Here is a 14405-nt window from a genome sequence, read left to right as displayed (position 1 = left end):
CTAACACTTGGAGCAGGCTGGTATCTTCCAGTCAGCCCAGCTCTCCAGCTCTGCCTGAGAGGATGTCCAAGTGATTCCAAATATGAGGCTGATAAGTGCCCAAACTTAGCAGCAGAAATAGTGAAAAGATAAACCCTCTGAACCGCATCACAAGGGCCATATTTTCCCCTGCCTCAAGCACACCATCTCACAGAGTTATGACAAAGAATGCTGCCTGTGAATTGTGCACTTTTTATTACACAGTGTATGGAGTAGTACAGGGAAAGAAAAGATATTTGACAAGAAAGATGACATGTTGCTAAATGGCCAAATGAACACTATTTCAGACTTTCTTTTAGTGTCCTTTCTCTGTCTAGTGGGGGGACCTTGAATATTCTGTTGGAGAGAGGATCAGTGATGGAAACTAATTGTTTTAATAAAATCAGGGAAGGTTTTCTACAGAAATTTCAGGGTTTAACTCCTTGAGTGCCCTGGACAATCCTAGATTTAGGCAGTATTCCTTAAAGAGCCTGATCAGCAAAGAAATTGGAAGAGCTTGTGGGGAAAGGAAATAGTTTAGTTTTACTACAAACAAAAACAGTAAGTTGTTTCTCTCCAGTACATAATCAGGGTCACTCACTACATGAAACAGAGAGCAATAATTACGTTATCCAGTTGTGTTTCCCTGGGGCAACTAGAGAATAATGTGCTCATTGTCATCCAACAGAGAATGAGGTTACTTGTTTCTCTACAGATACCATCTTCCTTATTCAAGAGACTGATCATTATGAATTGTCATCTGATTGCATTTTTACTCTTACAAAACCACACGGGTTTTATCTTTTAACAGACATGAGGGAGCTTCTCCAAAGCACCATGCAGAATAACAGGCTTTTAGATCTTCGTGGTTTTATTTGAACCATAATCTCAGACCTCATAGTACAATGATGTGTCACAGATTTTCCTGGCTCTGTTTTTTAGGCAAGCCAAGCTGGAAACATTTATAGGATGTGACTCATGTTTTCCTTTTGTAATATGCTTTTTTCCTTTTTTGCTCTTCTGTGTTATCATGGGACTGCCAAGATCCTTGCTAATGGCTATGTGGTTTATTCCCTGTGGCTTGCTTCCCACAATGAAGAGAGACCTACCATTAAGCATCTCACCGTCACTCTTGGCTCTTTGTCACAAAGACCATACCTCCTCCTGGGCATCTTTTATAACTTGCAACTCATAGCTCCTGAGTAACCCATGCAACATCTTAACCTTGTTTTCCTTGGGAGCCTCCAGAAATGTCCCTCCAAAACATCTAAGAGATGTCAAAGTTTATCCATAAAAGGCTTCTCCTCCCTCTAGGAAATTATCAGGCAGGGTGCTGACTTGAAGAGCTTGGTTTGTGTTCTGTTGTGTACTTAATGAGAAGATCTGGCAAATTGCACAAATAAATCTAAAGTCAGTGGCTTAAAAAATTGATTAAATGCCAACAGGAAGAGGAAGAGCTTGGGGAGTTCCTGATGATCTCACCCTGGAAATACTAACTCAGGCTGCAGGGGATCCATAACAACTGATACTGCAGCATTTAAAGACAGCAACATGTGAAGCAACATTAAGTTACCTGGAATACCATTCACAAAACTTAAAGACCATTCACAAGGTCTTAAGCATTCTTGTAGCAATTTGAGTGAAGCAAAGGAAGAGTTAATAATAGTAATAACTATGAGGTTCTGTGGGAATATTTTTCTTGGCAAGGCCTGTAGAACCAGTTATTTTCCTTATCTGTAAGTACTTTCTCAGACTATCAAATGAGAAAGTCACTGGCTAGGGATTGGGAGGGGATTCAGTGACTCAGCAGAAGACTATGTTTGTTCTGCCACAAAGGCCTTTCATTCTCATCTGTCTGAGTGCCAGCTCTGCAAACCAGACAATTACTTCTTTCTAGACCACAAAAGATGTGGAGTTAATTATACAGGAAAGTGGTAGAGATGACATGAAATCAATTTGCATGTAATAATAATTTGTTGCTTACCATCCCTAAACAATTCAGATAAGGAGATAAAAATCTCCTTTTACACTTTGATCTTTAAAGTAGAGTGCATTTAAATGTTTTCTAAGGTAATAATCAAACTCTGCCCCTTATTCTTGCATCCATCAAAACAAAGAGCATCCAGTGCCTTCTTACTGTGATCCCATTTATTTTATGGCCAGCTAATCAAATGATCCCTCAAATCAGTAGGAATCAGCACAGTGGTGCCTGGTGTGGAACCACAATCTTAACTGACCTCAACACTTTAGTTCTTTAGAAGGTGTGAGGTAAACTGAAAGGAAATGGAAAGTGAGCATAGATTGAAAGGAAGCATCTTTAGCACACCACCAACCTTTGACTACAGAAGAATAATAATTCTAAAGTCTTTCTGCCAAAAGAGAGGCCTTTTGGTGCTGCTAGGCCTTCAGCCACCTTTACCTCCAGAGAGGCAGGGAAAGGGCAGCAAGAATGAAGGGGATCAGTTCAGAACCAGACTGCAATCCAGGGATCCCATAAGCCTAATACTTAGCTTAGTTCAGTCAATTTTCACAAAATCAGAAACATTCTTCTGTTTCACTCACCCCTGGAGAGGGAGGTCACAACTGCTCCTCACCAAAAGAAATTACTTACCAGCAGATTAGGAGACTGATAATACACATACCTAGGGCCTCTCTGAAGGATGCTTTCCATCCCCTGTCTGCTCCATAGAAGTCAGTTCTAAACACCAGGAACAAGTTATTACTGGAGCTCTTAATATCTGGAGGCAATTCTGAGCCACAGAATTTCCCAAGGAGAGGAGCATGAGTATCTGAGCCATCATACACGGCCACATAGTCTTTGTAGCAGGAGGGAGATGTTTCAAGCTGGAAGCTGTTGAATCTGTAAAACACAGTTGGAGCCTTAGGTATCACATTTTCAGTTCTTTTCCTGTGCTTTGTGTGCTTTAGTGCTTGAGGAAAGGTCCAAGTACTTGCAATAGCCAAAGCCATGTACAGGCCAAACTTGTCTCTTCAGGAATAAACCAAGCAACCATTACATGCATGGCAAAACCCTTCAGCCAACAAGCCTCAAAGAAATTGGGTCCCTCACCCACGGGGCCTCTTGCAAGGCAAGCTGTGAGCACACCTCTTTGTGAGCTTTCTATGAAGCAGGAGGTCCCTCCTGTGCAAACACACCCTCGCTCACTTCTGCAATGGCTCAGGTGCAATTTCCTTGGGCACGTGAGTGGCACATAAAATGAAGGCCCAGAGTTCAAGCCAGTGAGTCTTCCTTTAGCTGGGAAATGTTCTCCTAATTCACAATCACATGATAGAAGAACAGATCAGTTTTTAATTTCTCAGTGGCAAGATTTTGTGGCAATAATCTCCCTCTCTTAGGCAAGAAAGCATACACTCAAAAATACCCTGGTTTTGGGTGGGTATTATAACTTTAGCTGTAAAATGATTACTACCTTTCTAAAAGGTATTGCTTTCTAAAAGTATTCTTATTTTTCTTGTATAAACTTCTAAAGGCTGATAGAATTTAACTAAAAAGGATGAGCTGCATTTTTACAATTTCCTTGTCTTGTTGTAACCAAAGTGGGAACTTAAAATTGTGATTTTTTTATCTAACCAGTTAAAAAGAAAGATTGAAGGGAGCCTGAGGCTGATAAAAGTGACTTCAGTAAACATCTCTTATTTTAGTTTGGCTTTGACCTTGGAAAAGGAGAGTCATAGAAAATATTGTCAATAATTTCTGCTTTAACTGGAATCAGAGACCTCCCTGTTCCCTTAATGACAAACTGAACTGGGATTACATACTTCAGGGCCACTACTTTGTTATTTCCAACTGTGATGTGGTATGAGCAGTTCATGTCGTTGTGATAATCAAGATGTGAATGGCCTGGACTGCTGATAACACCATTAGAGCCATTGAAAATGCCACCACAAGCTGTGGAGAAAACAGAAAAAAGAGTGATTAGTGTCTGCGTACTAGTTTGGTCCTAATTTTCATATTTCTTTTAGAAGTTTACCTGCAAGGAAAGAAAGACCCTTGATAAATTTGGAGGCATCCATTTTCTAGGCATCGTTGTCATGCCTAGAACTGTTAAGTGTGAGATGTCTGTCAGGCTGTGCTCTGCAGTGGAAGACTAACCAGCACTGCAGTAACAGGTTCCTACTAATCCATACCAAATGGCACTGGCACTGTGCAGGAAAAGACTGAGACTGATTGCAAATGTCCTGCAGTAGGTCCAGGAAGCAGCAGGGAGGGATGGGTGTCTCATGCAGCAGCATGAGTGAGAATATCTCTGCACTCATTCTAGCTTGCCAAAAGAAACCTGGCTGATATGTGGGCCAAGACATTCCTTCATCCAAATCGTGGCCTCGTGGAAACCTCTAATTAGCCACAACTGCACTCATAACCCTATCTCTGACATTTCTGGAATAGATATATGCAGACCCTCATCATCTGTCAACACCCTGTCAGAGCAGGAGCATTGATGTAGCATTTGCTCTGCACAGAGGGGTCTCCAGGTATCACTAATCCTGTTCCCCACTTCACCCTGGGCTGGAACTCACTGTGGCTGAGCTGGAGGGTGGAATATTTATTTGCTTTCTGGCTAAAAAGCAAGTTAAACTCTGCAACTCTAAACTTAAGGCACTGCTTGGCCCCTCAGGGTTTCTCACCATGGATGCAAATGAGACCAGGATGTGGCTAATGTTTGTTCCCAGCTTCAGCGCTTCAGGGAACAAAACCTCTAATCTCCATTGTTAGCTTCAGCCTTCATTTTATAATCTTAAATTTAGGAGGAAAAAAAAAAACCTTCCCCAAGTCTCCCTGCATCCTGTTGATAAGCTTCTGAGCTTCTGAACTGTGAGCCACACACAGTTTTTCGTGTTTTAAAGAAGATGGCATTGCCCAGGCCACCATCTTAACAAAGACCCTCCCATACAAGGTGCTGCTGGATGCAGAGCCCCTGATGACTCAGGCTGGCAGCCTGGAGAGCTGGCAGATAAAGGATAGGAGTTTGGAAGATAAAGAATCAGCATTATTCTGCACTAGGAAGGGGAGCCTTTTCATTTTTTTGTAGCAAACAATTCAGCTGTGGGGAAGAGGAATGTTAATTGGCAGAATCTGCTTTGTATACAACAACAAGCTAATAAAGCTCCAGTTATCCTTCTCAAATGTCACAAGTCACAAGTCAGATAGCAGCAACTGACTTGAGTGAGTTATGAAGGTCTTTTCCATGAGTAACTGCACATTGTCATTTCTCAGTGCCAGTCCCTCTTTCTTATCTGCAACAGACCATTCATTTCACATAAAGAATTTAGCTTTATGCTTTTGTGGTGTGGCATTGAACATGAGGAATTCGTTGAGGGAAATACCAAAGTAAACTCACACTTTTCTTTGCAGTTAGAAAATAATTCTTTCAAACATAAAAGTGGTCTCTACCAGTTAAACCTAGAAAATATTAAAATTGGTTTTGCAAATAAAATCAATCTTCTGGGATATTTGTGTAGATGTAAATTCTAAACTCAGTTGGAATTTTTTTAAATTCAAATTTCCGCTTTAAAACATAAGAGATCTCTTGCGAATGACGAAAGTGCTTTGGTGAAAATAGTTATTAAAAATAAAAATAAATCTATATCCCAAGTTTCATTTACCTTCATTCCTGGCACTGCAAGAGGGTCTACAATTGGAGGCATGTAGCTGTGTCCATTTACCTGTTCTGTTTCCCATATTTTAAAATGTAATTTTAGTGTAACTGAGAATTAGACCATTCTCTTGTAAGTGATAAAATCTTTAAAAATTAATCAATTAAAGATACTAGTGATGTTTCTCCTTAAACAATGCAAAAACAACCAACCAACCAAATCTGCCAAAAATGGTTGCATTTCTTTTCTACAGAGATGGAAAACACTTCAGCTCCTGACTTGGTCCCATGGAAAGACTAGAAATTAGAATCATGAGGTAACACATAATTCAGGATGTTAATACACACCAAACAGTGCCATGTCCTGGTCCTGAGAAATGTTTTGAGCAAATGGAGTGGGAAAATATACCATCTACACCCATGGAGGTATTCCCAAAATGAGGTACAGCTTTCCTTCACGGAACCATTATCCAGAATATTTCTACCATCTCAAATACAGAACACTGTATGCTCACCAATGGCTCTGTATCTGGCCTGGAATCCAAAGCCCACAATGTGGGAGTCAGTGTAGAAATTGAGCAGCATGGGTCCAAAGACGCTGACTGGGGCAGGGAGCTCACTGCCACAGAGAGTGATGAGAGGACTTGCGGCTGTGCTCTTCCCACTGAAGATGCTCACTCCATCATAAAGACAAATTCTGCTCAGGAGTGCTGGGGCTGCATGAACATAAAGTGCAGAAGTGTTAGCAGCATGTGTTACATGTGATTTACTGAGCAACAACTATACAGACCTAATCCAGGAGAAGAATTACATTTTATATCAGTTACCATGCCAGAGATCTCAGGATTTCCTTTGCTTGCTGAGGAAGCAAAGGTCAATTTTTAACATGCAGTAATACTGTGACAGAAAAGGCAAAGAGGCCTTGTATGTAAGACATCAAATTTGTCTCATTCAACACATCCTATGATCTGGAAAAGGCTCCAGGCCCCTTGAATTTGTGGGAGTTCACAGCTGAGTAAACACTATCTGTGAAGAGGTAAGAAGACCCAATAAAAGCATGGATGTCCTCTGCAGATGAAAGCAATGCACTTTTTGTTGCAGGCAGCTAGCTACCTGGAATTTCTTTCCCCTAACGCAGAATTCAGCATTCAGTGCAGGGAATTTTAAACCATTTAGAGTGAGATTTTTGAAAAATCAAAAAGTATTCCATACACCAGCAAGTTTCAGAGCTTATTTCTTCCTGATTTTCCTCAAAATTTGGAGTACCTAAACTCAGGGTCATCAGCTTGGCTCAAGGAAAAGTCAAAAGGAAATTTGATCTTGCAGTGATTTTCTAAAGCAATCTGTTTTGGGGGGGAAATCAGCGCAGATATTAGGCTGAGTGGGAAAAAAAGGAACACAGAAATAGGGAGCTCAGCATTCTATTATTTTTTCCCCACTCTTTTAAGCTTCTCATTTGCAATCAGTTTTCTGGAGGAATGAGCCATTTTCTCTGACTCCCTGCCCTACCTTCAGGACTTTCTAGTCACTTCACTGTTTGCAAACAGATTTGACTAGGGTGAAATATCTCAAAAATTGAAGGTCATATCAGTTTCCCAGAGTGCTAGAATATGCTGAGTTGAAGGGGACCCACCCAGATCATCAAGTCCAACTCCTACTTCTGCACAGCACCATCTCCAAGAGTCACACCATGTGCCTGAGAGAATCGTCCAAACACTTCTTGATCTCTCTCAGGCTTAGTGCTGTGACCACTTCCCTGGGCAGCCAGTGCCCAACCACTCTCTGGGAGAAGAACCTTTTCCTAATATCCAGCCTAAACCTCTCCTGACACAACCTCAGGCCATTCCCTTGTTTCCTGTCCCTGTGCACCACAGAGATCAGTGTCTGCCCCTCTGCTTCCCCTCATGATGAAGGTGTAACTGCAGTGAGGTCTCTCCTCAGCCTCCCCCAGGCTGAACAGACCAAGTGATCTCAGCTGTTCCCCATGTGGCTTCCCCTCTAGACCTTGACTATTTTCATAGCCCTCCTTTGGAAGCTCTCTAATACCCTAAAGTCTTTTTTATGCTTATATGGGACCAAAAGGTCAATAGCTGAGTAAGAGTGCCAGAGGAATGTACCCAAAGGACAAGCCACACTTTCAGGGGGTGTGAGAGACCTACCAAGCCCCAGCCAGCAGCACCCTGGGAGCTCAGAGCCATGTCACCACCCCCCTGCCCAGCTGAGGGCCATGAGCAGGGTGAGAGGTTGTGGGTACCCAGGCTGGCACCACCAAGGAATATAGGGTGGGAACAAGAAGAGAGCCATGTGGGTTTTGCAGGAAAGCTGAATTAATGCTGTCAGATAATTTGACAGCACACAGTTTTTGCCTACTGAAAAACAAGTTTCATTAGTTGTTATACCTAAAGGATAACTTTTGTCTTTTTCATAATTTATGAGCTTACTGGAAGCTGGGTTGTCACGTGTTTATTAAGTTATCGTGTTTAGTGACCTGTAAGCAATAATGGGACAGTTACTTAAACTGCAAAGGATTAATGGGGAATTACCTAAATTTAACAGGAGAGACACTGAGCCTACTGTTGTAGCAGATTTGTTCCTGCAGATTGTCCAGTCAAAACAAGCTGCTTCCAATTATTGCAGGAAACAAGATAACTCGTATTGAATAGGATGACAAGTAGGAGTGGAGTGATAGTTCTGTTTCATGAGAACAACAGAATGATCTCAGCAGTCAGATGTATCTTAGATCATCTCTGGAGGCTGGATTTTAAAAATTCCTTCTGTCTCAATGAAGACAATGTATGCTACCATGCTTTGCAATTATGTCAATACAGAAATATGGCATTACATGCTTTGCAATTATGTCAATACAGAAAATGGTGCTTGTCTGACTCTAGTGAGACTAACTAAGCTGATAACAACCAGCCACATCAGACAGTTGATTACACTGTTAATAAAATAATCGATTAAAAATATTCTTCATTTCCTATACTGTTTTGGAATATTCGATGATGTGATAAATTTTTTTTAAAAAATAAATCTTAACATTCAAATAAAACAAAAAGAAATTGAGTATTTTCAAGATGGGAAAGATTTAAGAAAGCAACCTAGGTAATTTTCTGAAAATACCAGAGAAAAGCATGAAGTGGGACTAATTTCTCAGCAAAGCCAAGGTCCCTAATATTTATGACAAGTTGATTTGCAATACTGCATTGGAAAAAATGAGATGGTTGACAAAAGAATGTGAGAAAAAGTCTTAATTTCTAGTTTTGAATCCTTATTGTTTAGGCCAATATGATTTATGGCTCATAAATTCTGGCAAGACTAGTCATTGTTTGATCTCTATCCTGTACTTCATTCTCTTGTTTACACTTTTTTTAATTTCTCACCAATCTAAACGGTTTATTCCGTAAATATTCCCCAGATTCAGATTCTCCTCATATCATACTTTCAGCCTGTATACATACTCAGCACATCATCCACAATTCTTCTCTGTGGTTTTATTTCCTCTAATCATATAATCTTAGATCTTTTCTAGACCAGTTTCTGTCCCTTACACTACAATGAAATTGCTTTCATGAGTCTCCAGAGATCTGTTCTTAGCCAGATGTCAGACCAACATCCTCTTTGAGGCACTTTCCACATAGTCAGCACTGTTTTTCTTCACAAAACTTCATCTACTAAGAGCTTTCACTCATCCTTCTGGTATGACTGTATCCTCTGTTCTGATTCATCCATGAGGATTCAGTGAGATATCTTCTGTCTTGCCCTCCTTATCTCCACATTAGCTCCGTATAATCTCATTTGCGAGGACAGATGCAACTGCTCTCTCTGTGTTGGTGACCCCATAATTTTCCAGTTACTATCTTTAAGATAAACTCTTTCCTATCCTTCCATTCTTTCTTCTAGCCTTGACAATATTTCTTCCAAGTACTTCTGAAGAGATAATTTATTTGGCCTGACATTATGAACATATCCCTGTTTCTTTGAATTGCTGCATGCATTTCCTTTCAAGGCTCTTTGTTATCTATCTGTGCTCTATTTATCATTTCTTGGCACCATTCAGCACTGATACATTGACCCAAAGTTCACATGATAAGAGCTTCAGTTGTCCTTATATTACATTTTGAAATATGCCTTTGGGTTGTCTCCTCTCCACTTTGCAGAAATTTCTGTCCAGTCTCATTATTGTGCATAAAATCATTTGTTTGATATGATGCCAGCACAAAAAACCTTGACTAAATCTGGGTCCCTGACCATCTGATCACTAATATCAATGTCCTCTTTCTATCTCTCTGTCTTTAGCCATAGTTTCTGTTTCATTTAATATTGAGGCAAAACCTGTCTTTTTGTTTAAAGGCTGTAAAACTTTAAATAATGGGTCTTTTTTTCCCAATAGTAGCTTCTGATATAAATGGCAGTACAACTAGGAATTACTAAAGTAGAAGTATTACCTAGAAACATATCACTCTGCAAGTAATATAAAATTTAATTATTTTCCTGGATTAGGTCTATATCACTGTGCAGTATATCAACCAGCTCTGTAGCACAAGATATTGTTTTGAAAGCAAGGTATTAAAATTCTTTCTCATATATATTCTATTGCAAAATACTCTATTGCTAAACTTATCTATTTTCTGAATTGCCTAGTAACAGTTGAGAAAGCAGATAGAGCAGACTCCAAAACAAAGCTGTGACCCTATCCCAGATTGCAAAATTGCAGACATGTTTTTTTAAAAAGGAGAAATAAACAAGTTATTAAAACATTTTAGATCAACATGGTATAAACACAGAGCAGTTGTCTTGTATGGACAGAGTACAAATATTACAGAATTCTAAAAGCAGATACTGCAGGAAGCCTACATCCATTTTCCCTACTTTCCCAGTATTTGGGACTCTGACTTTATTGTGTGCTATACTCACACTTAAAGAGATTACAGAGTATTAATAATACATTACTGTAGGTGTCCTAAAGGAGAGTTTGTCAGGATGTTCATCTGAATAAATCCAATGGACAAGAAATTGAATGTGATTAATTACTTCTTAATTACTAAGTCCAACAAGAAAGACAAAGAAGGGGTTTTTACTAATTCTAATGTGTGATTTTTGTAGACTTTTGATCCAAGGAGGGAGGGCATATGGAAGACATTTATCACTACAGAAGCTGGGCTGGGATAACAAACTCACCCTTATTTGTTTGGTTCTTTATAAAATAACCAAACACAACAATGCAAGTGGTAGTACAAGAGGCAAATGGCAGCTTATGCAACTTCCTGAAACTGGCAAATCAAAAGAGAGATTCTATGACCATATTCAATTTGGCACAGGAATAAACATCCTGAACACTGTGAGGAGAGTACAGAAGCTAAGCCAAGCTCCATTCATGGGGTTCATCTTGCCTATGTTTTCCTGCCTAGATCTCAAGTATCTTGTGTAAGCTATTGTTCATGGCTTCCTGCAATAGTCAATAGGTAAAGAGAGTGAGAGAGGTTTCCAGAAAGTAATTCACTCCACTTGCACAATATAGTTATATAGTTGGTTCTGAGTTTATCTCTACCACTAGGAGATAAATTGGGTGAATGTCTAAATTATATGTATATTTTCAGGGGCTCAAAGTGAGATAAAAATTGTTCTACCTACCAAGAAGCAGACAGTTTAGATTAAATTTTGATCACAACATCAACAAATGCAGTTTCCCCAAGTTCTCTCTTGCTCTGATAGTTGCTATATTTAGAGCTTAATACATATTTAATACTTAGTACATACATGTCATATTCATTTGGTTCCAGATACTGATGTCATATCACTGCTGTGGGTTTCCAGCCTCAGTCATTTACAATCAGAAGAGGCTTCTCATCATAACTATTATTATGTTTTAGGAGGCAGAGATCTGTGACTAATCCATTAAATCATTCTGTTTTGTAGCACTGTGTCACTGCACTATAGACTATTAACTTCTGCCTTCTAATTTTCTGGAGAAGGTATCTCAACCTGTTCAAGTCAATGAGAGATGCATGCTTTACAGGCATTATTTTAAATATTTCATTTCTTTACCTAAAAACTATGGAAAAAAATTAGATTTCTTTTGAGAGGTCAAATAGTTAATAAAGTACGTTAATTAGACATGCAGCTAAACTTTAAAACCCAATCCAGAACATCTGTAATAACATGGTTACAATTTTAAAGGCCATTCTTGTAGCTTCAACAATATAAGTAGGTGCAATGTTTCCTTGCATATGGGAGAGCTAGAAATGTTTTTAACAGATGCTGCCAAACATTGTCCTGCCTTTGCAAAATACCTAATGGAGCTCACACTAGAAACCCTTAATGTTAGATATGTTCTTACCCTTAATGTTAGATATGTTCTTAATATATTCAGCGTGACTGATGAATGATTTTTTATTTCTGCAGTGATAGTTTTCATGATGGTGGTTTCAATCTTCTTTACAATTTAAACCCAGGTGATATTTTTTACTGCAGGACTGTATTTTAAGATTTGGTGAAAAATATTAGTAACCAGCTCCTGGAGAGTGTCATATTTTCTCTTTGCTAACCAGATATTCATTAGTTCATATCCACAGCTCTTTCATGTGACTAAGGACTTTTAGTCAGTGAAGCTTAAGGAAGCCTATAAAAATAAAGGAACAAATTGCCCAGCAAGAAACAGAATATTTTTTGTATTTATTTAGATCTGTGTTTATTATTATGTCTGTGTCACTTGCCTCTCTGCTTCAACCCTCTTGATAATAAAAGCTTGGCTCCATTTATAAATTAACTGAATGCACAGACAGAATGCAGATTAGTAAATGTACTAAAGAGTTGTAAAAATTGGCACCATCTGATTCAGCCTAATGTTCTGTGTCTTTGCAGAATAACAGTGTCTTCTATGTGAAGAAATGACATAATTTCTGTGGTTTATATTTTAGTTTAAAAATTCTTAAAGCACTGGTTTGTATTAGGGGATAAAAAAAAATATTTCAGATAAAATCGTAGTCAAAACAAATTTTTGTCTCACACTTAAGTCTGAATCAGAATACTTTTGAATTCAAAACAGTCTGGAAACTTAAAAAGAAAAGAAAATAATACTGTTTTCTGTCTTTATTGTTGGTCTGAATAAAAATGCAAGTCACACAACCCAACTTAGCATCAAATTACTCCATATCTCTTTGACTGGTCACTTCAAGGGAACCAGATTAAGATGGCCACAAAATATGTGATGCCACTCAAGTAGTTTGGATTCCTCTGTGTTATCATGGCATATCCCCACATAAAAATATGATTTTATCAAGGTTGAGAAAGCTTTACCATTCACACCAATGTGATCAGGATACTATACTTGTTATTTCTTGGCTAAATGCTGCCAAATTTAATAATTACAAGGGGAACTTTTGATACTGGTATGTACAGGATAGTCACTTTTATGCATTTCCCATTGCTGTAGTCTTTCACCCAATTTCATACTTCTGTGTTGTTACATCCTTGTTAAACATTCGAGTATATTTATATCTATTTAATCAGTTAAGAAACAGATGCACTGGAAAGCAAAACAGCAGGCCTAAGATCAAAAAGATTGTAAGACTCAATGGCAAACAAACAAAAAAACAAAAAAAACCAAACAGGCAGGAACAAAGACCCAGATTAGCCACAATCACTTCTATATTCCAAGAAACTGGTAAATTCCCAAAATCATTGCTGCAAGATATTCAACAACGTGAAATCTCTCTTCATTCTTCTGGAAGACTTCAGTGACTCAAAACCTAACCCTGAAAACTATTAATGTTCATCTGTAAAAGATTTTCAGAATGGGCCACCAACTTACTCCATCAGTGATTTGCAGTGATAGAAGGCTTGTATGTTTTCAAGTTAGAAATTACACTTCATCATGCATACTGAAATTATGAAGAACCAGTTACCTTCCAAGTCAAAAGTCTCAAATTCTAGGATCACCAGTGACTGTGGTCCCTGATCAATAATATAGTTGCAGTCCAGGTTGTTGTCATACTGACTAGGGTAGTTTGGAGAGACAATACGACCTTCAGGCCCGGTGAAATTTACTCCACATCCTGCAAACAAATAAAGCACAATTATAATCCTGTTGATAATACTACTCTGGGTTTGCAGTAAAAAAACCAGTAATGCACACAAGGACTTCATCTGGTGAAAAAAGCAGGGAGAGTATCACATACCATGATGGCAAAAGCAGGTCTTACACATACCCAGAGCAGTGTTTTGGGAAGCGTAGGGCTGTCCCACCTAGAGAGTCACACCAGACCAGCCCATAGGCCCACAGCCCCTGACCAGGAGGACACAGCACTGCTGTTCCTGTGGGTGAGGAGCCTGCACATTTCAAAATCCCTTAGTACATACAAATGTGTCTGAATTGGAGGGGGCATTACTGGGGCACAGGAGCCTTATTTGAAAATGCCCACATTAGTGTAAGTGGTGCCATTCTTGTTTCATGCCTGAGATCCAGGAGAATGCAGTCTGATGTAAGGCCACCTCTGGATTGCTTTGCTGTATGCAGAGGCAGGAAAGGTTTACCACCCTGAAGTTTTCAGGCACACAGAACTGTTTTTTTTCAGGGAGCTCCTTTGGATCCTAATGACTTGCATGGCCTTGGTTTCTCTTTTTTAAGACAAAAGCTTAAAAGAATGCAGTGCACAGTGAAATGCTGGTAGAAGATTAGGAATAGGCATATGAAGCCCGTGACTGTCTCCACTAAGAGTTTGTTAGATGTTACTATGTTAGTGCAAACATTGTAAAAACAAGTGGTTTCAA

The 14405-nt window shown here is 39.1% G+C and overlaps 1 protein-coding gene across 1 annotated transcript in view; it reads right to left on the bottom strand.

Annotated features, from left to right (window-relative positions):
- Positions 1-14405, bottom strand: part of CUBN (cubilin) — a 143290-nt gene that overhangs the window by 14599 nt on the left and 114286 nt on the right. Inside the window, exons 56-59 of the mRNA XM_050971446.1 lie at positions 13541-13690; positions 6149-6349; positions 3799-3928; positions 2661-2878 (exon numbers count right to left, since the gene is read on the bottom strand). Coding sequence (XP_050827403.1) covers positions 2661-2878; positions 3799-3928; positions 6149-6349; positions 13541-13690 — 699 coding nt within the window. The remainder of the gene's footprint in view (positions 1-2660; positions 2879-3798; positions 3929-6148; positions 6350-13540; positions 13691-14405) is intronic.

The sequence above is a fragment of the Serinus canaria genome, chromosome 2 (assembly GCF_022539315.1).
Source record: "Serinus canaria isolate serCan28SL12 chromosome 2, serCan2020, whole genome shotgun sequence".
NCBI classification, from domain to species: domain Eukaryota; kingdom Metazoa; phylum Chordata; class Aves; order Passeriformes; family Fringillidae; genus Serinus; species Serinus canaria.
The sequence above is the reverse complement of the archived record's forward strand: the minus strand, read 5'-3'. Positions and strand labels throughout refer to the sequence as shown.